The sequence below is a fragment of the Athene noctua genome, chromosome 20, assembly GCF_965140245.1.
Source record: "Athene noctua chromosome 20, bAthNoc1.hap1.1, whole genome shotgun sequence".
Lineage (NCBI taxonomy): Eukaryota > Metazoa > Chordata > Aves > Strigiformes > Strigidae > Athene > Athene noctua.
Window position 1 is genome coordinate 12,508,205 of NC_134056.1, and position 27,529 is coordinate 12,535,733.

Genomic DNA, 27,529 nt, shown 5'->3' on the forward strand with positions numbered 1-27,529 from the left:
ATTCACTCTTTTTGCTTCACACCATATGCATTATTTAGGATGACTGGGTGCAATCATTTACTCATTTGCTTAAATATGAAGCAAAACACTCCTGCGTGGCGCTAGAGCTCAGTAGTGCCCACACCTGCTCTGGAGACAAATCAGAAGTCCTTGAAGAAGCAGTTTGGCAGAAGCCTTTTTCTTTAGGTGTTCTGTGCTGAGTTTCCATATGGGGAGTGCTTTGAACTATGCAGAAAACATCCGTAATCGCAATTTCTAATGTGCCATTATTCACTACTGTAAACTGATCACAGCATCCTGCAGGACTGATGATGTAGAGTTACATTTTCCCTCTGGACGCACTTGATTTAGACCTAAGTGGGGCTGACCTGATAGGAAAAAAACCACAACCTTGATCCTGACTACAAAAATAACAGGCAAGAAATGAGAGAATAGCCTTTTTAGTGAAGAACAATTGAATTGCATTTAATATTAATTCCTAAATTACTCTCGTATGATATAAAAAAGCAAGGCTTGAGGGTTTTTAGATAATGTCAAAGTTGAAAGAAGCCTTGAGAAGAAATTATGGCTTTTTTACTGTTCAAGAATGGAAGTAGTGCCTCAAAGTCTCTTCTGGCAAGAAGCTTTCCGTTTATTAAATTATTGGATGGGTCTGATGCCAGTGATGTAAAAAACTACAAAGTGGTGCAGAACAAAACTGAGGCAGGTATTCAGCAGCAAGCAGTGTTTCCTGATGGGATGAATGTAGAACAGGCTGGGGACAGCATGATGGTTTCTCTGGAAATCTCAGGCATTACCCCTAGGTGATAAGGTTTGGCTGTCTTCAACTGTGTACATCCCAGATGTAAGGAGTCTTTTAACGTAAAGTCTTCAAGTATGCTACAGAATTGCAGTACAGTTGAGGTTGGAGGGGACCCCTGGAGATTGACTGCTCCAACCCTGTGCTCAGAGCAGGTTCGGTCAGAGCAGGTTGCGCAGGACTGTGTCCAGTCAGTGTGGAGACTTTACAACCTCTCTGAATAGCCTGTTCCAGTGTCTGATCACTTGTACGGTAAAAAAAAAAAAAAAAAAAGTGGGCTTTTTTTCCTAATGTTTAAACATGATTTCCTATTGCCTCTTGTCCTGTTATTGGGCACCACTGAGAAGAGTCTGGCTCCATCTGACTCATGTATGTATATGTGTAGATACATTAAGTTAAATACAAAATCTGTAGGCAATTAAAGTAACACTGAATGAATGAGTAGTTCCTAGATTCAAAATACCAAACTTCAAAGCAGTGAATTTGATTTTGTTTGATTTGTTTTGGGGTAAAGTACTGATAGAGGGCAGGATTTAGCTGGTTAGACTTAGATGCCTTCATTTGAGATGACCACCAAGACTTTCTAGACAGCCACCAGAGAGAAATGGGTTACTCTAGATGTTTTCTTCAAGTCATCCCTGGTTCAGGTAGGATCCCTAGAGATGCCTCTGTATCTCCACTGATCAGAAGGGGAGCCCAGATGCTCAGCTTAGATGCAGGTGTCTGCATGTGATAGATGGATCCCACACAAAGTGTCCTTGGAGGGCCTTTGTGTCTCCAGAGCACCACTGATACTCCCCGTGTTTGCTTTGAGAGGTGCTTCTGGCATCACTGGGGATCAGTCTTGGAGTTTAACTACTACAGAGTAGATGGCTATGGGGAACAGAAGCTTACAGGTGTTCACGTGGGTGCATGGTGGATGGCTGCCCTCCAACCAGGTTCCTCTGGGGAAAAGACTGCCTTCCCATGGGGCTGGGGTGTCCAGAAGAGCCTGTGGGGCCCTGCCTGTGTCTGCAGGATGGACCTGGCCCTTACCTGTCCCACGGCCCTGTGCACTGGAGGCTGGGCACCTCTCTCTTGGGTCTGCTCTCGAGGCAGCTAGCCCTGTCTGATGTGCCCATTAAAAGCTGCTCTAGATATATGAACGTGACCCCAGGATGTTGTGATTGAGGGTTTGGTTCCCTGCCCCTTAAGAGTCAGTCCTGCTGGAATTTCTATACAATGACATTTAAAGGGAGTATAAAAGAAATCTTGTCAGAGTTCTGGGAATCTGCCGAAGTGTGTGTTTGTGTTGGTTACTGTGGTGGGGTCTTGTGGGACGCAACCTGGAAAGACTTTGCTTGTAAGTAGAGAAATTCTTCTCCTTTGCCCAACTGCTGAGCAGAGCCAAATTCTTCAGAGGCCTGGACCATGAACTTGCCATGTCAGTGGGTTTGTGTCCTTGGACAGATCACGGATGAATTTCAACCCTTTTTGTTTTCTAGGAGACTAATGTGGTAAACTGTGTATAGGCTAAAACATGTTTGTTCCACTTTTGGTATCTTCCCCCTGCTTGCTGTTGTTTTGCTAAAGACCTTAAAAAAAGTGAAGGCCCTTTGCTAGTACAACATTTGAGGTTAATTCTGACTCACTAGATCACATACAACAGCTGCTTGCACTTAGCAGGTTGGTGTGAGATGGTACCAAAGGTGACCTTCCCAGTGCCTGGTAAGAATATAAACCTTTTGAATCCCCCCTGTGTGTGACATGCACCTAATGCTAAATGTGGGATAGATGTTTTCAAAGTTACCTATCTTCTGTTAAAGAGAAGGAAGCTATTACTCTGAGGTCATTCAGATGCCCTGCTTGTTCTCTGTCATGTCCTGTTTGGTGGTGCCTTACTTACACTGCTGGTGGATACCTTTAGCCTGTTGTACAGTGGCTTAAATCACTTGTTGTTACTGCTAGTCCATTGGTATTTTTCTAAGCATTTGTGTTCCACCAGCACACTCAGAGTGAGTACTCTCGAGGGGGAATTTCCTTCCTGATAAACAATTCTGCAATGTGATTCAGCAGGAAGGATGTGGTGGTTAAGGCACTGAGTTGGGATTTGGGAGGCAAGGGTTCTGTTCCCAACTCAACCACAGTGAAGATGTGATGAGTGGAAGGGCAAGCAAATAAAGAGGAGGAGCTGTTTAGCTATGGCAAAAACATACTTTCATGTGGACTATCTGTCCAGTTTGGAGGTTAGATAGGTCTTGGTTTTTGTTTGGTTAATCAAGTAAACAGTGTTAAAGACTCCTGAAATCTGAAAGCTAATCTTGACTTATTCCAGGAATCCAGATGTTGTTTTAACTACGTTTTGTTTCAACATTCATGAGATTTCAGTTGCCACTTTTCAGTGTTTCTTGGTTGACTTAATTCACCAATTCACCATTTAGTTCTCTGATCTTCAGGCAGTGTACTATGACTTCTACACTAAGTTATATATGCACACAGTTGCTCCACCATCTTGCTTAGATTCGAAGGTAACAGACCACACACAAGATAATTCCGTTGTCACACAGGGTGAAGTTCCTACAGTTTGATAGTAACGCTGCGTTTTTTTCTTTTTGGAAGCAAGAGCTTGGGCTACCATCTCTGAGCTGTAGACCTCTAACCTCAGCATCCTGATTTGGTGCCGCCTTTGGGAAGATGAATCAGAACAGTGACTCAAGTGATCAGCCCACTGGTGAGTTTTCTGCTTGTCCAAGTGTTTGTCTGTCTCCTGTTCATTCAGCATGATTTGCTTTCCATTTATTTTTCTTAGTGCTACTGGAGGAGAATTCTGAGTCGCAAATGGAGCAAAACCTGTGAATTTAATGCTAAATTGTGTGCTGTGAAGGATTTTTGAGGTTTCCTGGTCTGCATCTAGATATCAGCGTTCCTAGAATTGTATTCTAGGTTGAAAATTTTTATAGCAAGAGTTTGTATAATTTCTCACCAATTCAGAAGAACACATGATTTTTATTACTGTGTTACACAACTCATTCAGAGTTTATCCATAGTTTAGTTTTCTCATTCACTGCTTTACCCTATGAAGTAAAACCTGTGGAAGATACACACACGTACCATTTTCATGTGTGTTCCGTGAAGTTTCAGTTTCAGGGTCCTTGCTGGAGAGATTGTATGGACAGGAATTCATTATTAATTCTTGCTCAGTCCTGTCATAAATGTCTTCTCCTCTTCCATCCCCATCTTTGGTTACTGGAATTCAGTATCATCTAGTGCTTCTGGCAGTTTCTGCAAAGGAGAAGGGCCTGGGAGACGCGTAAGCCAGAATCAGTGCCTGACATCCTCCCAGGTCCTTGCTCAGCTCTGTGCTTTTTTGGATGTGTAACGGGGCATTCTTAGTTCTGACGTGAGGGCTATTTTTTGACAGTTTCCATTGTTCCCCACTCTTTATTAACGGGTGAGGTCTTTTTGTCTGGTTCCTTTTTCAGAAATAGAGGCTGTTATGAGAGCTATCCACTTACAGGTTTGGGAATTTTTCTTTTGTTGTCAAGAGTCCTGAGAATTTATTCCTCCCTCTTTCAGACTTGCTTGGGCAAACTTGTCCAGATAGTATCTGTTTGACAGGATTGCTAGGATATCCCCTTGATGAGATAGCAAGGAAAGTTGTCCTCATAGCCAGCACCCTTTTGTCATGCTCTTGCAGTCCATGTAGCTGCAGATGAAGCAAGTCGATGAGTTTGGGGTTCTGAACACCTGCCTACAATAAAGGTCTTGCCATTGTCTATGGGTTTGAATCTGGGAGTTCAAGAACGGAAAATTTTAGGAAAATTCCTGTGGTAGCATGGAATATCTATTCTGTAATACTCTGCATGTGTTTTTATTTCTGTGAACAGGTGGTGATTAAAGTAAGAATGTCATGCAGATTTACGAATCTGCCACAAAAGCACCTAGAGGCTGACTCTTGGGAAAAAGATGTTCAAGGACAGTCTCTATAGCACAGACTATCCTGGGTGCTTGTGAGAAATGTGTGTATCACATGGTCAGAATAGTCATAGATTGCTCATTGCAGCATTATTTTTGGAAGGGGTAATAAACATTATGCTTTGAGTTTAGATCCACTCTCTAAAACGGGCACAGGAATGAAGCTGTGCAGAGGGACACCTTTTCAGTGTACTGCTTGTGTGGATTTTACACTTTCTGTTGCAGTGCTTAGTACTGGTTGCTCTTGGAGTCAAGATACTGGATTAGACAGGTGTGACCCACTCATGATTTATGTCTTGGCTGAAGATAGGGATCTTCACACCTGGACCTCCATTTGTTCAGCTTACAGCACCAGCCTTCTGCAGCCACCTATTAAGTTTTACATTGTCAGTTTGTTTCATTATCTAAGCCTTGCTACCACTGTAGCTATACTTAGAGAGGAAGGATATTATAATCTTGTGAAAGATTAAAATATTTTTACTGTAATCCAGCTGGAAAGGTAGCACTTTTCTCAGGGTGAGAGACAGCCAAGGTTTTTCCCATTCTGTCCTCCCCTTGTATACAGGAAGGAAGTGCTGGCAAAGGCCCCCTCAGCTTCCTGTCGACTTTGCAGCACATTTCCAGACATAACCTTCTCCACCATCCATCACCCAGCCCAGTCAAACAATCAGGGTAGTGCAACAGGAAAAACACACGTCTCGCATAAACACTTTGGAAGCAGCGTGAGCACAAACCGCTGGGATTTGTGCACAAGCCAGTTTGATCTGTAGACTGTGTCTGACAGCAGGTTACTGGGGATTTTCTTTCCTTCCCTTTATAATCAAGTATCTCAATAATAAAAACTTGCCTTTAGAAGAAGCAGCTTAACAAAGAAAAAAAGGAGAAAAAGAAGGAAAAGGGCTGATGTTTAGTAAATAAGCTATTGCGCTGACAGGTTGTGGAGCTTGAAGCTGAGGAAATGTCCAGGGATGCTCTGTGGTCCAGGGCACCCCAGAGTGATGTGTCTGGCCAGAGGGAAAGGAAGTTACTGTTGTCTGCCATGACAGAGGCGGAAGCTCCTGTCAGGTCTTCAGGGTAGGGCAGTGATGAGGAAAACCCTATCTGTCATGCCTTAAAGAAGGAAATAAATAAGGTAGAGGCCTCACCTTTAAATGAATCACCTTTGCTGAATGTGATTCTGTGTCTCACTCCAAGAAAAGGCTTAGAACTGAACTGGGATCTTTTTCTCATATTTCTGGTTTTGTTTAAATGCAGCGTTACAATATTTAGATAATATTTTCAGACTTGTCAGCTCTGTAACCTTTTGTTATCCATTCCTTAAAACAGCTATTTGATTTTATTTCTTTCAGTATGGTTTTAGTATTCTTGCCAACTTTGAGCTGGGAATTTCATTATGGTTCCGATAGAAAAAGTCTGCAAAGATTGGCTGTTAAAGGATGATGAGTAATCACTGAAACACCTCTCAAGATCACTGTACAATCCTGTTATACAACTGGACATGACGGGATATCAAAGGCCTAACTTGATGGAGAAACAGTTTTTTAATATTTAAGGTTTAATTTTCCCTATACATGTAGCCTGAGGCTAAGCACCAACGTTAGTCTTTCTGGGTGTGAACATCCACACAGACAGAGCCCTGTCTGCATTACCATGTTCTCACTCTCCATTTTATTTTGGAAGCCATCTGATTATTCTTTGGCCTGAGATACACCAAAGCTACCTCCTAGTATGTTGTGTCCAACAGCAAGAGGAGTGGTTCATACTTGAAAATGGAAAGAGGGGGGATAGAGAGACTATCAACCAACCACCAAAGCAATTGTGCCTGCCCTCCTTGTTTCAAATGGATGCTGCCCTTGTTGAATTGTACTCTGTGTTTGAGCCCACACCTCGGGGTCAGCTAAACACGTCAGCTTTTTAGTGTGGAGTTAAAACATCCCCAAGACTTCTCTGTTTGGGTCATTGGAGAGTTTGCGGTAGAATTCAACTCAGAGTCCAGCTTAATGGTAAATTTGTAACTTATCCTGAAATTTCAGTAGTTGCTCATAGTGTAAGAAAATAAAGTTTTGTGGGGTAACATTTTTCCTGAATTAACTGACACTACAGGATTCTGTCAACCTTTCCTCTGAAAAAGGATACTGTCAGTAATTTCTGCAGTGTGCCTAGTGTACTCAAAGTCAAAACAGTATTTACTTAAGGCTGTGTTTTGGCGAAGTTGGGAGAAACTTGAATATGAGTGTAAGCTCTAGAATTAAAGAAAGAGTATGTTGTTTTAATGAAAAGGTTTTTAGGCTAGAGTTGTGGAAGTAACTGGTGAAGACTTTCCAGAAGCAAATTGCGTACCACTGAAATTGGGCTACTCTTACCCCATATCCATACTGGTGGTTGTATTTGTAACACATCTTTCAGTGTAGTTTATGCTTGTTATGCTTTTTTTGTTGTGTAAAAAACAGTGTGTAACTCTTAACAGTCTTGATAAGTAAAAATATCCCCAACTCCATGCTGGCTACCTGCACAAACACCTCATCTGCCCAGCCAGATGTGCCTTTCTGTGGTTATTTCATTCCTTCTCCTCTGTTTCACATTTTTATTGTCCTTTGTCTGGGCTTGCAACAGGCATGAGGTGGGAAGTAAGCTCCTTAAATGCCTTTACAATACTCTGTGGGACAGAAATAATTTCTTACTTAAGGTCTTTACAGAATGCAGTATTATAGAGTCCTCATTTAAATTCTGAAGGCATTTCTGAAATGCTAACAATTATTTTTGAACTTACCAGAAATGCACATGAATAGCACTAATTGAAAAAGAAAAGAAGATAAAAGTTACTGGGGATGGGAAGGATAATAAACACCAGTGGTATGTTTACAAAAACAGTAACAAAACCAAAACACCCATCAAGACAGTGGCCTAGAAGTAAGAAAAATCAGGTTTCCGCACTGGTCGGGGCTGAATGTAGATGCTGTCAACTGAAGCTGTCGACTTTAAAAGAAAAAAAGCAAAACTCAGCAACCTAGTTTCAGGTCCTGCCGTCGACCCGAAGTCCCCAGACAGTTTGTGGCATTTGGCAGTCTCATTTCCCTGTTTTGTGAAAGTATTAATCTTCCCCTTTGTGAAGCTGCTTGCTGTACATGGGAATGTGCTCACATTAATAGCATGCAAAATTTCTTAATTTCCTTCTAGAAAATAATTTATTGTGTCTTTGCTTGTCCTGGCATCCTGCTTGGAGGAAGAGACATCACTTGTAACAGGCAGCGGGTGCAATTCTTCTTAGTTCCTACATGTACTGATCTCTTATTTATTTTATTAATCTAATTACACACTGTGACAGCAATGGGTTAAAAAAAAGAGACAGGGCTGTGATTTGTTGATAGTGTCCCTTTTAAGTACAAGAGTGCCAACTTGAAATCAATCCACCGCACGCTAGCCGAGCAATGTAAGGAACGCGGGACGACAGTAACATGATCAGATTTTCTGAAACCACGGAGCAAGAGTGCTGCTGCGCTGGGAGAAGCTGCGAGCGGCAGAGGTGTTTATTTCAGGAGACTGTGGCTGAGAGGGCTGGTGATTCTCAAAGAAGCGAAAGCAGGCAGGGACTTGCGAGCCCTTCTGACATGTGCTAGTGGCTGTCATGGTTCATGGCCCAAGGGAAGACAAGTCCTCAAGACTGCCGGAGTCTCTGACAAGTCAAAGGAACAGGCTTGTGATAGTAAATGCTGTGTGCTCAGGGATACAAAAACACTGTGTGACTGAGAAGAATTATGTTTAGATTGGACATGTGGTCATACGACATAAACTGGTTGATAACAAAGAAGTTTTCCATGAATTGCCTGCTGGTCTCTACATTCCTCTTTGCAAAAAGTGATGGAGTATAAGAGCTGTTTCCTCCCACTCTGGTTCTTTCACATAAATCTAGTGAAGACAAGGTTCAAATTAAATCCAGCAGTCCCAAACAAGCTTCACAAACTCTAACAAGGTCCAGGTAACAAACATGGGAGGAAAAACAGACTGTGAAATCAAACAGCACTAGTTATGAGAAAGACTGGAGGTGAAACTGTGTCCTACGTGTTACTGGCTCATGGTGCCTGTTTCCCATGCAGCACCTCGATTGATTACAGGGTTTTCTGCATCCTTCTTTCCCTGGCTCCACAGCCCTGTTCACTAGGCAGCTGTCCTCTTCTCCAGCTCGGCGAGAACCTGGAGCGCTGTGTGCTCTGGAGGAGCAGAGGGGGTTGCCTGCAGCACGTAGCCACTGATCTTCTCACCCAAGATGTCTGTCCCTAAACAAAAGGGTTTGGGAGTAAAAACACAGCCTCCATTTGTGTGCCGGGAGGGAGGAATGGCTCTGCCACTGCAGGGACTCATTTGTGTTTTAGTGAGAACTGTGAGGCAATAGAAGTGTCCTGCTCTGAGTCTAAAGCAGTGTTTGCTCTGTGTGTGATTGTGCGTTCTTTTAAATTAAACTATTTTGCAAGCACTTCCTTCCTGCATTTCTCAGAAGGAGGGAGGGGGGTGTGCAAAGAATGTTTAACTGCCTTTGACGGAGGAGGAAAACTGAAGAAAACAAGAGATGCAATCCTAACTACTGACCTTTTACTTGAGCTTGGTGATGTTTTTCAGCAGCAGAGCCTCCAGGGAGTAACAGCATCCTCCTTGCTATTGTGCTGCCTGCCCAAAAAGGGGGCTAAAGTTCAGCTTTTATGATGTTCTCACTCTGGGCTTGTGGGAAAAAGGCCACATTCCCTTTCTTAGGTCATACGAGTGCAAGAGATGACAGAGTCCTACAGTCTAACCCCAGGGCATTAGGCCAGTTCAGAATGAGACTGGGATAGACAGCTTGGTAAATATGCAGCCAGCTTTTTCTCCTTACGGAGATTCACAGCAGGTGGGAGGGTAATTTACATTGTTAAATTAAAAGGCACTGATTTATTTTATGTTGGTGTGTTATTGTTTCATAAAAGCACATGGGTTGCCATTACTCATAATGGACTCTTGCATTTTATTGTTAAATACTCCTTTTCCACTTTGGTCGACAGTTACTGGAAATGAATGTTATTCACTAAGACAAAAACGAGGCAAATAAGCATAAAACAAAACCCCAACCTCCTCCCCAACAAAGCACAGGTTTTTAGGGAACCCTCTACAGTTTTGAGGATTGAGATTATTGCAGTGGATGTTCCCAAACTGTGCTCCTTCTCCATCAGACTGTTTGTTCCCTGTACCTAGGGGCTAGAGAGCCGTTGGTCCCTTTGCTCACTGGTTCACATCAGGCTCCTCGTCTCATAGGTGCCACCTGGGCTTTCACTCAGCACAATGGCAGGCTCACTGTCGCCAGTTCCCTTAGCAGCACCGAGTGTTTCTATCCATTGAAGTTTCCTTCAGCCAGTTGTTGAAATTCAGTAGATACTGAGCTGGTGTTTCTAAATGGCATGATCTTGGCCATGGAGAAGAAATGTTGAGCAGTCCTGGGGACACGAGTCAACCTCTTTGCTCCAGTGCTTGTACCTTGGACCCTTCACAGAGTTGGTTCAGTTCACTGGACCAGCAAGAACTCATCCGTATTTTGGCCGAGTTAGTTTTCTGCCAACAGCTTGGGTGAGGCAGGCTTATGAACAGTCTGCTGAGGACCAGAGCCTGCGTGAGCTGGGGCAGGGAAGGGGCTCTCGGTGTTTCGGTTGGGCGAGGTGCTGAGTGGGGAGGGTTCAGGTTGGTTGGTGTAACTGCACTTGCATGTGCTACACAATAGAGGTGTAGCGAGGATGGGTCACTTTGCTTTTGGACAGCTTATGATGGCCCAAGTAAAATGTCTTGGCACTAGCAAAGTGGTGAAATACAGCCAGATATTAATTCAAAATACTGCAAAATGTCTAATTTGAAATATGTACAAAAATGTGCATAGGCCAAAGCACACCTTTGGGTGGCTCTTTGTGGGAGCAGACCTGTTAGGTGTTCCTTCCCCCCTCAGGAGTGGGTACCACACCCCTGTGACATGGTGGAGCGTGTGAGGGTGGTGAGGGGAGGGCCGGCTCGCCACACCTTGTGGTTACTTTTTTTGGTCTTTTAACATTGAGCTTTGCCTTTGCAGTGTCTTCCAATGACAGACCCTCACATTTGGTAAATACAAATATCTAGTTACCTGAGGTATGCAGGCAGATGTTTGGGTTGTGGAAGAGAGAAGTTAGGTATTTGGAGTCTGTTAATTCTCTGACATTTCTGGTTATCACAATGAGTGGTAGAGTACAAATTAATGCTGGGAAAACAGTCTTGAAGATGAGAGAGGTTTTCCAGGAGGTTTGCCACAGAGAAGAGTGGACCCATGATGTGAAGCCAGCGGGCAGTGGCGTTCAGATAACTCCGGGAGTGTGTCTGATCAAGGCAGAATCATGGTTCTTTTAGCCAACTTGAAAATTGCTTAATATTAATGTGTCTTTCTGGCTTACAAGTATTGATTTTCATAATACAAGAAAATGCCTGTGGCAGCCTGACATACAGTTCTGTCTTGGCATAGGTGCTGGATGTACACTCTTGCCCAGCTGCCCACTCTCCACCATCAGCTAAGTAGTGAGTGGCTTTAGTGGCTGTGGAAGAGCCACTGTCCCTGTTGACTCCCAGGGTGGGAGGCAGTTTTACAGAACTGTAGGCTTTGGCTCTACAGATCATTCATTTAACCTTACTTAATTTTGCCTCATTTGAGGAGGTATCTCTTTTCATTTTCTTCTGCATGCTCTTTGTACTTAGCTACACAGACATTGGGAGGGAGAAGAATTTTTCTAAATTGTTTGTTTTTTCTTGGGGAAAGAGAAATTAAGATTTATTATCAGTTTTCCCTCCCTAGGGCTCTACCTCAGAAGAATCTTCTGTAGAGCATTTTTCAGCTTTTACTTCAAGGAATATGTAGCAAGCTATCAGTAATTCAGCATAACAAAAGTTCACGCAGTTCAGAGCTTTCATGAATACAGAGGAGATTTTCTTGGGATTTTTAAAATGTCCTAGACACAATTAAAAGAATTTCTCAGCAAGGAGAGTGCAAGCTGGGGACTCTCCAGCAGATGTAATCATTCAAGGAAAACTTTGTTTGGCTTGGCTGGGCCCTGCCTTCGTTCCATGCTCTTTCATCCCACCGCCGGTCTTTGTCTCTCCGTCTCTTGCAGTGTCTCTCTGTCTGTCTTTGTCTCTGTCTGTCTTTCCCTCTTTCAATCTGCCCCGCATTCCCTTGCAGGCTGAATGGCACAGCGTTAACCTGGCTACTTCCAAGACAAACAGCGAGTCAGATTGAAAAAGGGGGGCCTTTGGCTGTCATGAGACTTCGCGGTCACTCACTTCCTAGAATTAAAGGCTGGGAGTTGATCTGTAAGCCGGCCAAGCCGGAGACAATGATTGGGTTTCCATTTTGTTCCTTTGATACTGACTTAAATATGTGCACCAAATGGGAAAACAAAATTTACATAAAAGTAAGTAGAAGTCCACTTTCTTATACAGATCTCTTCTACCCTGTGTCTTCTGATATGGATAATACAGGTAGCAAAACTCATACATTGTGTCCTAAAGGACTTTGGAAATCAGACCTGTTCTTAGAGAACTGCTTTGTAATAAAATTCCTGGCTGTGATGTGATTTTTTTGGTAGCCCTGAGACAGCTGGGGTCCTGGTGAGCGAGATGAGACTGCACCAATGTGTAGTGGCTCTGTGCATGGCTCGTGGGGGATGTTGAGAGTCCCCGTGGCCCTCGACACCCAGGAGGGTCTGTGCCTTCAGCTGGGGGACTGCACACTGGGTTTCCAGAGCTGCTGATACCAGGTTAGAGTAAGTAAGAAGTATTTGTTAAAACAGATGGATCCATACTGATACAGAAATGAGGGATGTCAGAATCAGGCACCTGTCCTCATTTCTTTGGGGATTCTACTGCGAGACTGTGGGTAAATAGCTTCCCACTTCCCAGGCTTGTGTGGAAGGAGTGCAGCGTCTTTCTGCCTTACAGACTGTAATTTATAGGCTGAAGTGCAGCTTTTCAAGGAGACCAACACTTGCTTAATGTAGAAAAGAAAAAATAGAAACATGGAGGGAGGGCTGTTGCCTTCAAAGGAATACATGCTGTTGGCAGGTCTTTATGATGTGCTTCATTCAGCACTGCTGCTTTGGGGTGTGCCTTGGTAGCATCACTGACTTGCAGGAAGGTGTTGAAGTGGTCACAGTGAAAGGATTGCATTTGGGAGATTAGTATGTCCTTGGCTGCATGCAAGTCTGATAGTGAGATTTCAAAGATCTTTATTTCAGATGTCTTTGAAATAAAATGGTGGTGGAGAAGGGCAACCAACCACTTGGAAAGGATATCAGGTAACTGCAGCTCAGAAACTCATGCAGAGAGTGTTATGTTGTTTAGGTAGCTCTGTGTCAAACTTGGTGACATTTTTGCATTGCCAAGGAAGCCAGTACGGTCTTCCTAATGTGTTTACTTTGGTGCTCCCAGAGGACCAAAGCCAGCTTCTTCACTTCTGAACCAGCTGCAAACTATAATGGCTCATGAAGTCTGTTGCAACTCCTGGATGGGAGATGCTCTAGATAGCACAAAGAACTGTTGAAGGTATTACATTCAGTCACATGTCTCACTCTGCGTGACCCCTTTCCAGGATGGAACTGTTGTGACAGTGAACAGGCACTTTGATCTTTTAATCCCTAGCAACTACATGGTGCTCTCCTTGGAGAGCTGTCTCAGTCTACCTCCTTCTACTCCCTGCAGCTCACTTGTTTAAACTACTACCGAATCCACATATTTATTATCCTTCAATATCCAATTGTATTCATTTTCTATTTTAAAACTTTTTACATTCTCTATTACGTCATTATTATTCTAACCATGTACTCAAATAGGTCTGTGGTGGCTGATGTACTATAAAACAAAGTATTGTTAGTGTCAGGTCTTTAGTGTAAGGCCCTGTGTCTAGCAGTGTACAATGACACAGTTGTACTTTTGAATGATTGGGTCACTGTGGCATGTGGTCTGGTTCTTTCACGCGATATGATGATGTGCAAAAGGCCTTAACGAATGTTATATTTTAAATTGTGTGTGCATTTTAAATAGACAAAGCCATGAACGAATAAGTACGTGGAAGATTTTTCAACTTCGCTGTTAACAGCTAATCCTTGAACACCCCAAGCCAAAATATTTATCAGTATTAATTTTCCTATGAGGCTGAGAACTGAGGAAACTCTAAGTCCAGTCCTTGGAAGTTCCTAAACAGGAATGGCCCCTCAGGAAGTCAGGCTGAGGCATGCTATCCTTCATATTTTGCTTGATTCCATGTAAAGCACTCTGCTCTGAGTGGTTTATACACTCCAAATGTCTCCTGAAGCACAGAGAGATGTCCCACTTGCAGCCTTGCACTTATCCATTCCAGCTTCCTTGTTGAACGCCCCATTCTTCCTGCTACCACAGCAAGGCAGCTACTGGCAACTAACTTTCCAAGCCGTACTTCTTTTAGGTTTTTCTAATATACCTGTCTCTAAGCATACCTCGTCCTTTCTCTCTGCTTGTGGGGAGTTCTTCTCTTTTCCTAAACGGAGTGATGTAGTAAAGTAAATGCGATGCTGGGTCACCTGCAGTAAATTCAACCAGTTCCTGGTTTAATGATCATTATTTTGCCCTGTAGCTGGGCATTTCTAGAGGTGTAGTGCCCATGCATATAGGTGACAAGAGCATGCGTGTGAAAACTAGTACTGTTCCCCTGCTCCAGAACCACCCCTGGGACGATGTGCTTTTTGGACATGAGCTGGTTTTCAGCTTGAAACTGCCGTTCGCTGCTGGGCTGTACCAGTTCGTGTTAATTAGTGGACAGCAGTGATTGCAGCACAATAGTCTGCTGTATGATTTGGGCATGTTGCAAGTTCTCTCACTGATGAAATTGTGATGAGGAGTGGTAAGATTCCCTCTTAGGCACTGATGGACATTTAAAATGCTCCAAAGTGCCTGCAGTGATTACTCAGGTTGAGTGAAAGGCCTGAGAAATGCCTGTGGAATCGTGCTCATGGCCACAAACTGCTTTATAATCCAGCCTGGCTTCCCTGTCTAGCAGTGGGACCATTGCAGCACCCTGCTTCTCCGTCCCCCACCCCATCGGCGGTCCCTGAACTGAATACAGGGTTTGGGAGGCAGCAGGATATTGCACACTGAGCTGTTTTTCTTAATTTTGATTCAGCGGTGTAACTCAGTATCTCACACTAAAAAGACTTTCCATTGGTATTCATGGCTCATATAACAACTCCTCAACTGTTTCCTGTGGTTCGGAGGGAAAGGATCTTTCCATGCATAATTTAATCACGTTCAGCAGTGCAGCAGTTGGATTTATTTTTTTCCACAGAAAACGTATAACATCTTGTTAGTTAAATCTTATACTTTTAGAAATGTCAGTGAGCTTGCTTATCTTGTTCATTCAGATAAACACCTCTCAACATCCTGTTTTTCTTATGTCATATGAACAGGAAGAGAACGATTGTTTGAGATGTGCGTCAGTCATAATTGTAACCAGGCAGCCACGTTACCCTCCCCATTGCCATAGAAACCAACAAATCTCTTCAAACATGTTGGTAGTGAGCTGACAGGTATCCTTTCTTTACTACTTAACCTCCCAAGAGCTCTAACTTTGCAAGTCATGTGTAGGACATCTCAAAGATTTTTTTAATTTTTATCTAAGAGGGTGCACCTATAAATTTTGCAAGTGAATAGCCATCTCTACTTTTATCTTGAGTAGCAGTGATATCCTTTATTCTGCCTTGTATCTAGTACTAGAACCACTGAAAAAATCCCAGGCAAGCTGTTTAGTCAGTGAGAGTACTGGGCCTGTTTTTGCTTGAGCCTGCATGTAATGTCTGTAACGTGTCCTAGAGAAGAATGTTTTGAGCTAGCTGACTTATGGAAGAGCATTTGGCTATTTTGCAATCATTTAAAGGCAACCTGGAGAGCTTTGTGCATGGAGGGACCAGATTCAGTATTTGGGGCACATTTGGGAGTAATTGGAACCGTTCCTGGCACCTCAGGATGGGATTTTCAAAAGCAACAACAGGAGCAGAGATATGTGTGAAGAACGCGTTATTTGAAGATTCTTGCTTTCTCTGGCAGCATTGAGTATCAGTACTGGAGACAGAGTTTTAACATAACACTCTGAGATGTAATTAGCTAGGGGAAAAAGGAGGAAGTTTTAGCATAGGAATTTTACCATTATTTTCTTCAACATAAGGAAAGTAGCAATTGCCCTCTGCCTTTGGCGAGCTTGTTTCAGCCTGGACAAATGCTGAACTTTGTTTACTTGAGTCTTTTATTTACACTATACTTAACCTGAAGGGAAGATGAAAACCTACCTTAGAAGCCATATTTTTGATTAGAAGAAAGCTATGATATTTTCTCAAATTAGTATTTGAGGCAAATCAGTTTGGTTCAAAACACCCAATGAGAGCCTGGATCCTGGGTGCCCACATCTGCCCTTTTTGCAAGGCTGTTACCTGTAGCCCATCTTACCGCACAAGCAGAGGAGGAGGAGGAGGGAGGAGAAAAGGAGGGATGGATGAAGCTGGTAATAGTGTCAGAGGGACAGCCTGAGGGACAGAAAATAAGCCAGCTGTGACAGGGACCTGCTGGCCTGAAGGGTGTGATTGTTGGTTATCCACTGCATCTTAGAGGACTGGCCAAGGAAGAAGCAGCAGAGGGAAAAGTGCATTTCCCAGCAGCAGACTCCAGGTAGGCAGGAGGTGACTTCCAGGACACAGTGCTGGGCGATGCAGGGCACTGTCATTCAGCAGCTGAGAGTGAGCGGTGAAACACTGCTGGTGGGTTAGTTAGTGTGTCTTCCTTTTATCCTCCCTCTGTGCTCAGACTGAAGATGTGGAAGTAAACAGAAAAAAAGTAAGTATTTGTACATAATTCCTACACATCTACATTTACAAAAAATTGACAGAGAAAATCTGAATTCAGTTTTCTGTATCCTTCCCCTCAGTAGATCTGTTAAGGCTAAAAATACCCATGCACTGGGGGAGATGACAATAGCTGCTGCAGACTTAAGCTTTTTTTGGGGGGTGTTTTTTAACTAGTGGGAAAGATTAATACAATTTTTAGCATGTGTTGGTTAGAGCATCTGAACAGGAACTCTGACACAGATACTGCAAAGCTATGAATTTCCAAGTAAATAATTAATAAAAGCACTAAGTTGCAAAATGTAATGTGTTCTTAAATTTCTTATCCTTGTTCCAATCGTTGTGTCTCTCTCCTTTAATTCTGCCCTTGTCAAACATTGGACAATAAATGCTATGAGCTTTTTCCTTGCTGGAAAAGTTCGTTTCAGTTGTAATTGCAAGACACTAATCTTGTCTCTAATACCCACCATTAATTGGAGTTTTTACTCAGCTGACAGCTCTGCCTTTTGCCGGTCAATCTGTGTGCTAAGGAGAGAATTAGAGCTGTTACAAGAATCTGACTTCAGAAAGTGCCAGAACACTTGGAGGTGTTGCAGTCTTCTTACCCCAACTTGTTTTATTCTGGTAGAAAACTGGTTCAGTATACTAAGATCTACAAAAGCAGCTTTTATAAAAAGCAGTGTCCCAAACCACATGGAAAGAATGTCAGAAGGGGATCTCTGTTTATGATGTGCTCTGCTTTCCCTGCATGTAGCTCTGGCGTGATCTTCTACTCTTAAGCAGAACATGTCAGAGTTTTCCAGCAGCGTGATACAAGAGTTTCCAGTGCAGTTTCCCCATCCCAGGTGAGCTGCAGCCCTGTGCTCCCATGTGAAAGCTCAGCTGCACTTTCATTTGCTTTACTAAAGAAGCTAAATTCACAACACATGACAGAAAAGGGTTTCCATCATCACCCCTATGTGACACAAGTTCTGGAGTGTCTTTTGAATGTTTTGTTAAAGTATTTCATAGCACAAATTTATAGAAATTTCACATGAACCCTAACTTAGGTGAAACTTGCCTTAATTTAAGCAGAAATAAGCATGAATTAAAAACTGGGATAAAAAGTTAGGGTGGGGATGCAAGCCAAGCAAAATGCTTCCTTAGTTAATGTGTGTGGAAATTTTTGTGTCACTTTTATTGGGTGAGAATTTCATCCATGGAGCGATTCCTTCAAGCAGATATTTAGGTTTAAAACTTTGGCTGTAATAACATTGATGTCACTTGATTGAGATAGATTAAAACAGATGGAGTTCTTCAGCTAAAGGTCTGGGCCTTTGTGTTGGGGTACTGAAAGTAGACCAAATGTTTTTAGCTGTGGATTTTAATGTGTGCTGAAACACAGTCTAAATACTTTGCTAACATCAGGAACTCTCAACATGTAAGTTTCTATTTCAACTTCTGTTTTTAAAAACAATTTGGATACAGAACAAGGTTTCCTTGAACCTGATTACCTTTCTTCAGTGATCTGAGCAGTCTCAGCTGGTAAAAAATCCAAAAAAAGTAAATTTCTACTTTACTGAAAGTGTTATTTTAACATGCTTCTGAAATGCTGGCAGAAAAGCTGAAGTATTCTTCAGGCTCAACCTATGTTACTCAAGTCTGACCTACAGATTTTTTGGGATGTTTGGGGTATGCAGCCACAGATAAAAGCAAATTACACATCTGATATTAAATATCTGAATCAGCTGTACCAGTTACGGAACTGTGTAGATAACAGAAATAGAAATCTTACGAGCTAGAAGCAGGATGCCCCTGGTGCCTTTCACCTTGCTGGTACAGATGAAGCTGCAGCATTTCTGGTTCTGTAAAGGGTCCTTCTGGTTGCCTGGTCCATATGGGTGGAGGTCAGCAACGTGACCATGCATGTCTGCCTCAGAGAGGGAGAGGTTCTGGCCTCCATTCTGCTGATACTTCTGAAGTACACAGAAATAAGGAACTGGCAGAAGAAAATGTGGGAATGGTGTTTAAACAAGAATCAGACTATTGTTACTGTTCTAAAAAGAAAGTTGGATGGCTTCAAAACATGTTCTGTGATTTTTAGTATTAACAGTTGGGTTTTTTCATAGAAAACTACTTAGGAGAGACAGTTAAAGGTTCTTAGGTTTAGAACTTGGGGTTTTCCAGACATGTCTGGAGGGGAAAGAAATATCTATCTTTTTAGGTCTATGACAGTGCTCTGTATCTGATGTTTCCTTCCCAAACTGCAGTTCAGTCCGCTAGACCTGCTACTGCTGCTGTTCCTGGCCATCTTGGTACTAAGTAGCCAGAAAATAAGGACGTATGTAAGAAGTTCCCCCTTTTATCCTGGATAACATTAGTTTTCTTCACCTTTGCAGGATTGATAAGCTTGAAAGAAGAAGTTGTTAGTTTTCTGGAGTGCTGTTTTAAATGCTGTTTTTAAACTCCTGAATTTCCGTTTCCATTGAAGTGCCATTATCTTAGTGTAGGGACTTTGACTTGTACCTTGGCTGTGACAGATCCCTTCTGTTCCTGGGCTTGCGGAGGTGTGGTAAGACAGCCCCGGCGCTCAGCAGTGGGATGTGAGAAATGGCTCATTCCACAGCAGTGAGCGCTGTCAGTGCTGCTGGGAGCACGGTGACTCGCTCCTTACCCTTCCCTCCTCAGCACAGGGATGTTTTGTGGGAACAAAAATCATTTATCACTGAAAAAATGCATGCAAGTGATGGCTAAAGTAAGTAAAACTAGCTTGGCTGAATTTTTGGAGGAAAACAAATATTGTATGATGAAACTGTGTTTTTTGCTTAAATAGGTTTGACCACAAGAATACAAGCCATGGTTGCAGGAGGATGGGGATCCACCAAGCTCAGTGTTTTCAGTCTCCTCTCTGACTGTGCCTGGCAGTGAAGATGTAGGGAGAGGGTGTAAAAAATCAGAAGAGTGTGAGGGAGTGCGCTGCTGTCCTCCCATCTAGCATGTGTCTCAAGTCCCATCAGTCCTCAACTCTGAGTCCTCCTGTGCCAGAGATTGTATTGATATCCTGGTGCTTAGTAACCCTCGATATTGAGGTTATAGCCCATCTAACAGATGAGGGAACCATTGAAAGTGTTCCCAATTACTTGCAAAGGGTTTATGATGGTTACACTTTTAGGCTTTTATTAATTTGGATTTCATTACTTGCCTAGAAAGCAACTTCTTGGTGTTATTTTTAGAATTGTCACTTACGTAAAGATAGGGGCAATTCTCCTTGTCACACCAGGGTGTATTATAAGTATCCAAGAATGACTTCTGTTTGTTTGAGGTGGTGACCCACGTCCATGTTCAGACCAATGGTATGAGATGCTCTCCTTTGCCACTGTGTGAGGGGAAGGGATGGATCATTCTGGGGGCACTGTGTCAGGATGTTCCCAAAGCTGGGTAACTTCTTGGTCAGGTTTAATTTTTATTTCTTTAGTTGACATCGGTTCTGACGGGCATCTTCTGCTCTCGTGCTGTGCGCCATGCCTAGGTGTTGTTGTTGCTCAGGTGTCTGTGTGCACTGAGTGGGAGGGGAGTGTGATGTCCCTTGGGGCTGATGTGGGTTGCGGGAGAAAAAGGTCCTTGTTTGGAGTACCAGGGGTGGAGGTGCACTGAGCCTGCCTGCCTTACACTGCGGTGTCTGGTAAGCAACTCTCCATTCTCTTCATTGACAGAAAGCACTAAGAAAATAAGAGGAAAATGTTATTGGCTGTTCTACTCAGACAAGCAAGCCTTTTCTTTTAATGAGAGTGCATTTTGTTTGATCTGTGTTTTTTGGGGGGGAAATTCTGAGTTTTAGCCATTATGAAAACAAAAGCCATGGTTATTTGTAAGGATTTTTTTATAAGAAGCATATGTGTGCTTTATTATTCTTTTGCTTGAAATGTGCGGATTGTTTTCAGTTGGGAGGTTGCATTAGAAGAATGTGAACTTCTGACTCACTGAGAAATAGAGCATGTATTAGCAAAATTGTGAGGTTTCCTATTATGTTTTCATAACTCACATTTCTCAGAATGGAAGGGATCTCTTCTGCCCTTAGTTAAAGAATGACTTTTACTGCCAATGAGAAAAACCAAATTCTTCTTCTATAAAAACTTGTATTGCTTTCAATACACTTTTACTCTACCCACTATTCTTCATTTCCCTTTTTCCTCCCCAGCATGGTAGTTTCTCTTTCTCAGTGTTCTGCCTGTGCAGCTCATTCTCCAGCCATATTTTTGTTTGATCTCTACATTTTGTCTTTTCAATAATGATGTAGTCAGCACTATAGACCAAGGTATGGCTTAACATAGTAAAGGGGTGGTCTCAGCTAATGGCATCTGAGGAATTACAGCTTTTCTCTAGAAGAATCAAATGAGAAACATGAAATCAGCATTAAATGAATAGTCAAATGCTTTTGTAAGGATATCAAAGAAAATATAATTAGTAGAGCTAACCCTGTGATAGAGTATTGCATGCTGTCTCATTAATACAGTAGATCAAAACCAGAGACTATGATTCAGGAATTGCTGGCCTGTACCTTGCTTGCTATCTTAAATGCAAGGTACATAATTGAATTAGGTGTTTCTATTAGGTCTGTCTGAAAGGTTGCAAAGAACAACCAGAAGATAAACTTCTAGATGCTGACCTCCCCCCTAAAGTGAAGCAAAGTGTTTCCTGCTGAGTGAAACAACTGTCTCGTTTGAATTGAAATCTCAGAATCACAGAATCATGTCATTTGGAAAATACCTTGAAGCTCCTCCAGTCCAACCATTACCCTCACCCTGACCGTTCCCAGCTCCCCCAGATCCCTCAGCGCTGGGTCAGCCCGACTCTTCAACCCCTCCAGGGATCCCGGGGACTCCCCCCCTGCCCTGGGCAGCCCATTCCAACACCCAACAGCCCCTTCTGCAAAGAAATAAATACTTCCTAAGAGCCAGTCTAAACCTTCCCATATGAATGCTTCCCCCCTGCTTTTGATACAGGGAGAGATTTGGAGTAGGAAGAGTTGTTTCAGGTTCGCCTGACTTTTCTGTCTAGCCTAGAAACCAAAACATAACTGGGTTCTGCAGTTCCCAGTATTGTCTGGACCACGTTGTGGCAGTGCATTAGGTGATGTGAACACCTTTATTTCAGTAACAATTCCAGCCATGGGGTGCTTCAGCTGCTGTAGAAAGACTGCAGGGGAAACCCAGATTTCCTCTTCTCTGGCAAGCAGGAGTAGATGACTATGGTGTAAGGGCATTACAGGGCTCATAGAAATGTATCAGAACAGCTGGTTGACAAATGGAGAAGTAAGGAGCCATTCATGTTAAATGAGAGTTCTGGCTACTGAAAACAAGCTGGTGTTCAGAATCAGGTGATTTCAAGTGAGGAACTTGCTGAATTCGGGGATTTTTTAAAAAATCATAAAATCACAGAATGGTTTGGATTGGAAGGGACCTTAAAGATCATCTAGCTCCACCCCCCTGCCACGGGCAGGGACACCTTCCACCAGCCCAGGTTGCCCAAAGCCTCATCCAACCTGGCCTTGAACCCTTCCAGGGAGGGGGCAGCCACAGCTGCTCTGAGCAGCCAGTGCCAGTGTCTCAGCATCCTCACAGGGAAGAATTTCTTCCTTATACCTTCCTTATAATCTGAATCTATCCTCTTTCAATTTAAAACTTTACCCCTCATCCAATCCCTACACCCCTGATCAAGAGTCCCTCCCACCTTTCCTGTAGCCCCTTTCAGCCCTGGGAGGCCGCTCTAAGGTCTCCCCGGAGCCTTCTCTTCTCCAGCTGAATCCCCCAACTCTCAGCCTGTCCTCACAGGGGGTGCTCCAACCCCCCGAGCATCTTCATGGCTTCCTCTGGCCCTGCTCGAGCAGGTCCATGTCCTGATGTTGGTGCTCCCAGAGCTGGATCCAGCACTGCAGGGGGGATCTCACAAGAGCGGAGCAGAGGGGGAGAATCTCCTCCCTGGACCTACTGGGCACACTGCCCTGAGTGCAGCCCAGCACACTGTTGGCTTTCTGGGCTGTGAGTACACATTGCTGGCTCACAGTCAGTTTTTCATCCACTAACACCCCCGGGTCCTTTTCCTTGGGGCTGCTCTCAGTCCGCTCCTCGCCCAGCCTGGATTTGTGCTTGGGATTGACATGACGTGCAGGACCTTGCACTTGGCCTTGTTGAACTCCATGAGGTTTGCACGGGCCCACCTCTCCAGCCTGTCCAGGTCCCTCTGGATGGCATTTCCCTTCGACTGCATCACACAACTTTGTATGGCAGGTGAATGTGCTGAGAGGGTGCGCTCGATCCCACTGTCCACATCACTGACAAAGATGTTAAGCAGCACCAGTCGCAACACCGACCCCGAGGAACACCACTGATCACCGCTCTCCACTTGGACATCAAGCCATTGACAGCAACTCTTTGCGTGCGACCATCCAGCCAATTCCTTACCCACTGAGTGGTCATCTGTCAAATCTGTATCTGTCCTATTTAGAGAGAAGGATGTCTTGTGGGACAGTGTGAAATGCTTTACCCAGTCCAGGTAGATGACATCAGCTTTCCTCTTTTTTCCCATCCTGTCTGATGCAGAGACTTCCACCAGCAGCATTAGAAGGTGAATCCAAATGTGTGAATGAAGAACTGAAGGATCAAGTAATAAATGCTTTTCCTTCGGTGTAGTGGTAAGGCATTAGCTGTCTTTTTCTACCTGCCAAGCCACAGAAATGTGGCGTTCAGATCACAGCTAACCCTTGCAGGAGGTTAAAACCTTTGTGGGAACAAAAGCACAGATGCCAATATGGTGGTTGCTATTTGCTGGATTTATTAACTGCGCAATTGCTTTATATACACCTTTCTGTACATCGTGAGATCTTTAGTTCGCTGTTCTTCCCATACATCGCGAGATCTTCCAAGCGCCTCTCCCTACACTTCGGTGGACCTAGACTCACAGACCTCCCAAAAGGCAAAATCTTTAATGTTAAAATTATAGGGTAGGTGTGTGGTGTATGGAGTTTTTAAGACTGTGGTAGCTGTGTGTGGTTACTTCCCTTCTGAGATGTGAAGTGTTCTGTGTGGTGGAGTTCAAAGCTCTGTCGATTAGAAAGCTGTAGCTAAAATTGGAAACCGAGCCAAAGGCTGGAGTGAGCCAGACATAACTTATAAAGAAGGACCCTCTCTGTCTTGTTGTTTCATTTCCTTGTTGTTTGAATTCAGCTAAACCCACATTTTAAAAGTATATTTGTCTTTTGTGGGAGATGCAGTTAAGGAATTGGTAGCTGGGATGGTGAGTGAGTTTTGGAGCCCTGGAAATTGTGCTAAAGAAGAGTAATTTTTTGCTTCTGAAATGAAATAGTTTTGTGACATCTGATCCTCCTGTAAATTTTGTACTGGAGGATTCAGTGGTGGGATGTAATTAACATCTAAATTGATGAAACTCTTACAGGGCAGCATTCCTTTGCCTGTCTGCAGACGCTGGTACCTGAGGCATTTCCCTGCGAGTAAATAGCTCTGGGGTCCTTTTATTCTTAGTGGAAGTCTCATCACTGCAGTCAGTGGAGATTGGGATGAATCACCGAGTGGTTACTCCTTAGTCATAGTGTTCTTGGAAGTGAACTGCTATCATTCCTGGAAATATCTGTTTTTCCTAAGGCATGGGCTCTGCCATGAGAAAATATTAAAGAGCCAATGACCCCCTTGGTGCAGGTGCATCTGAAATAGGAGGGGACACTCTTTTGAATGAAAATCCTCCCCATCCCCAAGCTGGTGCTAGTTTGCATTTAAAAGTAATGTGTAGGGGTGCAGAAGGATGCATTGGAAGTTCATCCTGGTCATGGTGTTAATGGAATGTGAGTGATATTCCCCAGAAAAATCAGTCTCCCTTAAGACAGCTGTGGGCAATTTAACTGGTAATGACAAGGTGTCCAAGAACCATAGACTCCCTTGGTTCATGTGAACTTGCAGATCTGATCAGAGGGTGACGTGGACATTTGTTAGATAATGGATGCACAGGGTGCGCTGCCTGCACAGTCCACACTCGCTTCCCCGTGCCTTGAGAGCCCATTTGGTGGGCGCTAATTTGGGGAGAAATACTGTGGACATTGGGCCCCAGGTGCTCCAGGAGCACCCATAGACACTTCCTGACGTGTGCCAAACACGAGCCAGCCCCACAGCTACGGCTGAGGGGGGACCCAGAGCTCACTGAAGCAACGTGTCGTTTGGGGCGTGGAAGTGTGGGGGGAATGCAGGGCAGACGTGGCAGTTGCCAGAGCGTTGCTAAAGCCTTTGCTTTGGTACTGGTCTTTTTACCATGGTTGCTCAGTAGTTTGGAGCTCTGTGTTCTTAGCTGCTTGCTAAGGTGTTTGTTTTGTGATTATTTATGGTGGAAAACTACATTTTTCTTTACCTCTTCACTCCCAGCTATGGCTTACGTTGTTACAGTGCCATGTCTATTAAGCAAAACTGTTTGTGACTTTTATATTAAGAAAGTGAATTGAATGAGAACAGGGTAAAACTGACCTTGGGTTTGCAAAAAACAGTGGCTGTCTCAGCTGTACTCCTGTGTCAGCGCAGATGCAAAGCAAACAGAGGTTGCATTTCATTGCGGGTGAAGTAGAAAATACGATCCTTGTCACTGTTTGCAAAAATACAGGCAAATTATGGCAATGCCATTAAATGTCATTTAGAGCACGTGTTCTCAATAAGAAATGGAAAATGGATTGGTACAAGGGGGATGGAGCAGCAATACTGGCAAACTCACTTCTCAAGATATTGTATCTATCGAGTTCTGACCAGCTAAAAAAAACCATGTCCCACCTCTGTCCCTTGAAGCTTCTGATGCACTAATTACCCTTAGCTCTTCCCTCCCTCTGAAATCAAGGAAGAGAGTTCCATTAGCCTTGCTGCAAGGGGTTTTTTAACTGGATACACATACAATGGAGACACAACAGTTACTCCGAAAGATACCAAAAAAAAGGAGAATGGCACAACCATGGCCCAGCAGGTAATACTCACGTATTCACATATACATGCTTTTTCTGAAGTCTTTCTCCTTATTTTAAAATAATATAGCGCTTCACCTTTTGTTCCTTTTTTGTATTTTTTGTTTTAATTACAACCTAGAATTTTACAATGTGTATTGCATAGTACTTGTATATTATAAAATTGGTTTTTGTCTTTTAAATGTCATTTCACATCGTTAGAAGAAATTCCATGTAGAATAATTTTCTCAAGCTCAAAAATACTTAAACAAGATTGGAAGGTTTATTTATGTAATGTGTGTTCATTAAAAGCAAGGCACAGCAAGAAAACCTAGAAGGTATAAAAATCTTATGAGTTTCTGTGGAGGAATTTTGTATCTTTTTAATTAAATCAGCTTGTTCTTAGAGATTCAAAATTTGTCACTAGAAAATGTATCTGTTCATTTTTTGCATCATCAAAGTAATTTATTTCTGTTCTCTATCAGCCTTCTCTTCTACAGAATTAGCACACGCTTGGTGTAAACTACAGACACTTTTCTGAAAAAAAATGAGACTAAATAGGTTTTGATAAGAGACTTTGATTAATTCCTAATCCACATAGCATACTATTTGTTGGTTTTCAGATGTAATTTAAAGTGTTGGCTATACTCATCATGCTGCAAACAGAAGCTGGCTGAATAACTGCTCCCCAACCCACCACCCATTTATGCATTTCCTATACATTTATATATTTTAGTGTAATGGGCCAGCTGCAGTTACAGTGACACTGAAGTATTTTTCTTTCAGAAAAATATCTCAAAAGCTTGTTGAGATTACAGGAGTTTCCACAGAGGACAGATTTCAGGGGTGTATTGAGGCAGAAGGCACACAAAACAATAGCTAATAGTAAAAACTCACCGATTGTTAACTGGGTGGGTTGGATTTGTTATATATTCCATTAAACATTTATTAAAATCCTGTTAATTTGCAAGGCAGAGGTATAAGCTGTCTGCCTGAAGAAGACTTAACCATTAGAATTTTGTTCTTGGCCTTTTCTGTACATGAATTTCAACTGTAATTGATTGTTTGGTGGATGTGAACCTGCGTTTCAGTCACATTAGCCTCCTTTTTTGGGATTGCTTTTTAATTTTTTTTCATCTTTTAACTAGTTGACTGTAATTCTTCCAGGTCTTGGGCCACGGGGCATTTAATGGCTTTTGACACAAAGAAAAAGTGTTGAGAGATTTTTTCATTGGTAAATTCCTCCTCTGGGGTTGGATGTTTCACTTTCCCCATGCAAGACACACAAGGAGCCTCAGTCAGAAAATGGGTTTCTCTTTCCAGGGTGTTTCAGCAAAACCAGTGAATAATGCAGCAGAATTTTGCAAGGACGCAATAGCAAAACCACTGCTTTACCTCACAAGCCTGCGGGCACTGCTTTTGTCATGATCACAGCAGGTTTTGAGTGATGTAGGCGCAAAGGAAAAGGAGAGAATGAACAGAAAGTAGTTTATGGCTTTCCTCAAAGGCACTTTTCTAACTCAAAAATGTAAGCCTTGTGGTTTATATGGTTTTGAAATGTAACCACAGATATTGAGAACTGGAAAACATTTGATTTACCATCTCCTTCAATTTTGGTACCAGATTCAGGGCAGAGGAAATTTATTTTCAGAACAAAAAATTTTGAAAGGAAATAGATTAATGTCAAAAGTTTTATAACAGGAGTGTACTATTTGGAGAAACTGTCAAATGAAGAAATCAAGGTCATTGTGTCTTAATGGAGTGGGTGCAGATGTGTCTTTTGGAAATCTCCACCAAAGTGCTATAACCTCATTTTGATGAAGCTTTGCTGGGGATTTTTAGGTCTGCAACCCCCTTTTCTGGAGCTGTGAAGGATCAGTATCAGACTGAGCACTTTCTCTTTGAGCTTGATCAAGG

General features: G+C 42.9%; 1 protein-coding gene across 7 annotated transcripts in view; it reads left to right on the plus strand.

Moving 5' to 3' along the window:
• Positions 1 to 27,529, plus strand: part of EXD3 (exonuclease 3'-5' domain containing 3) — a 297,682-nt gene that overhangs the window by 64,060 nt on the left and 206,093 nt on the right. For all 7 annotated transcript variants that reach the window (XM_074923669.1, XM_074923672.1, XM_074923670.1 and 4 more), the window contains one exon: positions 3,398 to 3,509. In XM_074923669.1, the coding sequence (XP_074779770.1) occupies positions 3,473 to 3,509 (37 nt within the window). In that variant the 5' untranslated portion in view covers positions 3,398 to 3,472. The remainder of the gene's footprint in view (positions 1 to 3,397; positions 3,510 to 27,529) is intronic.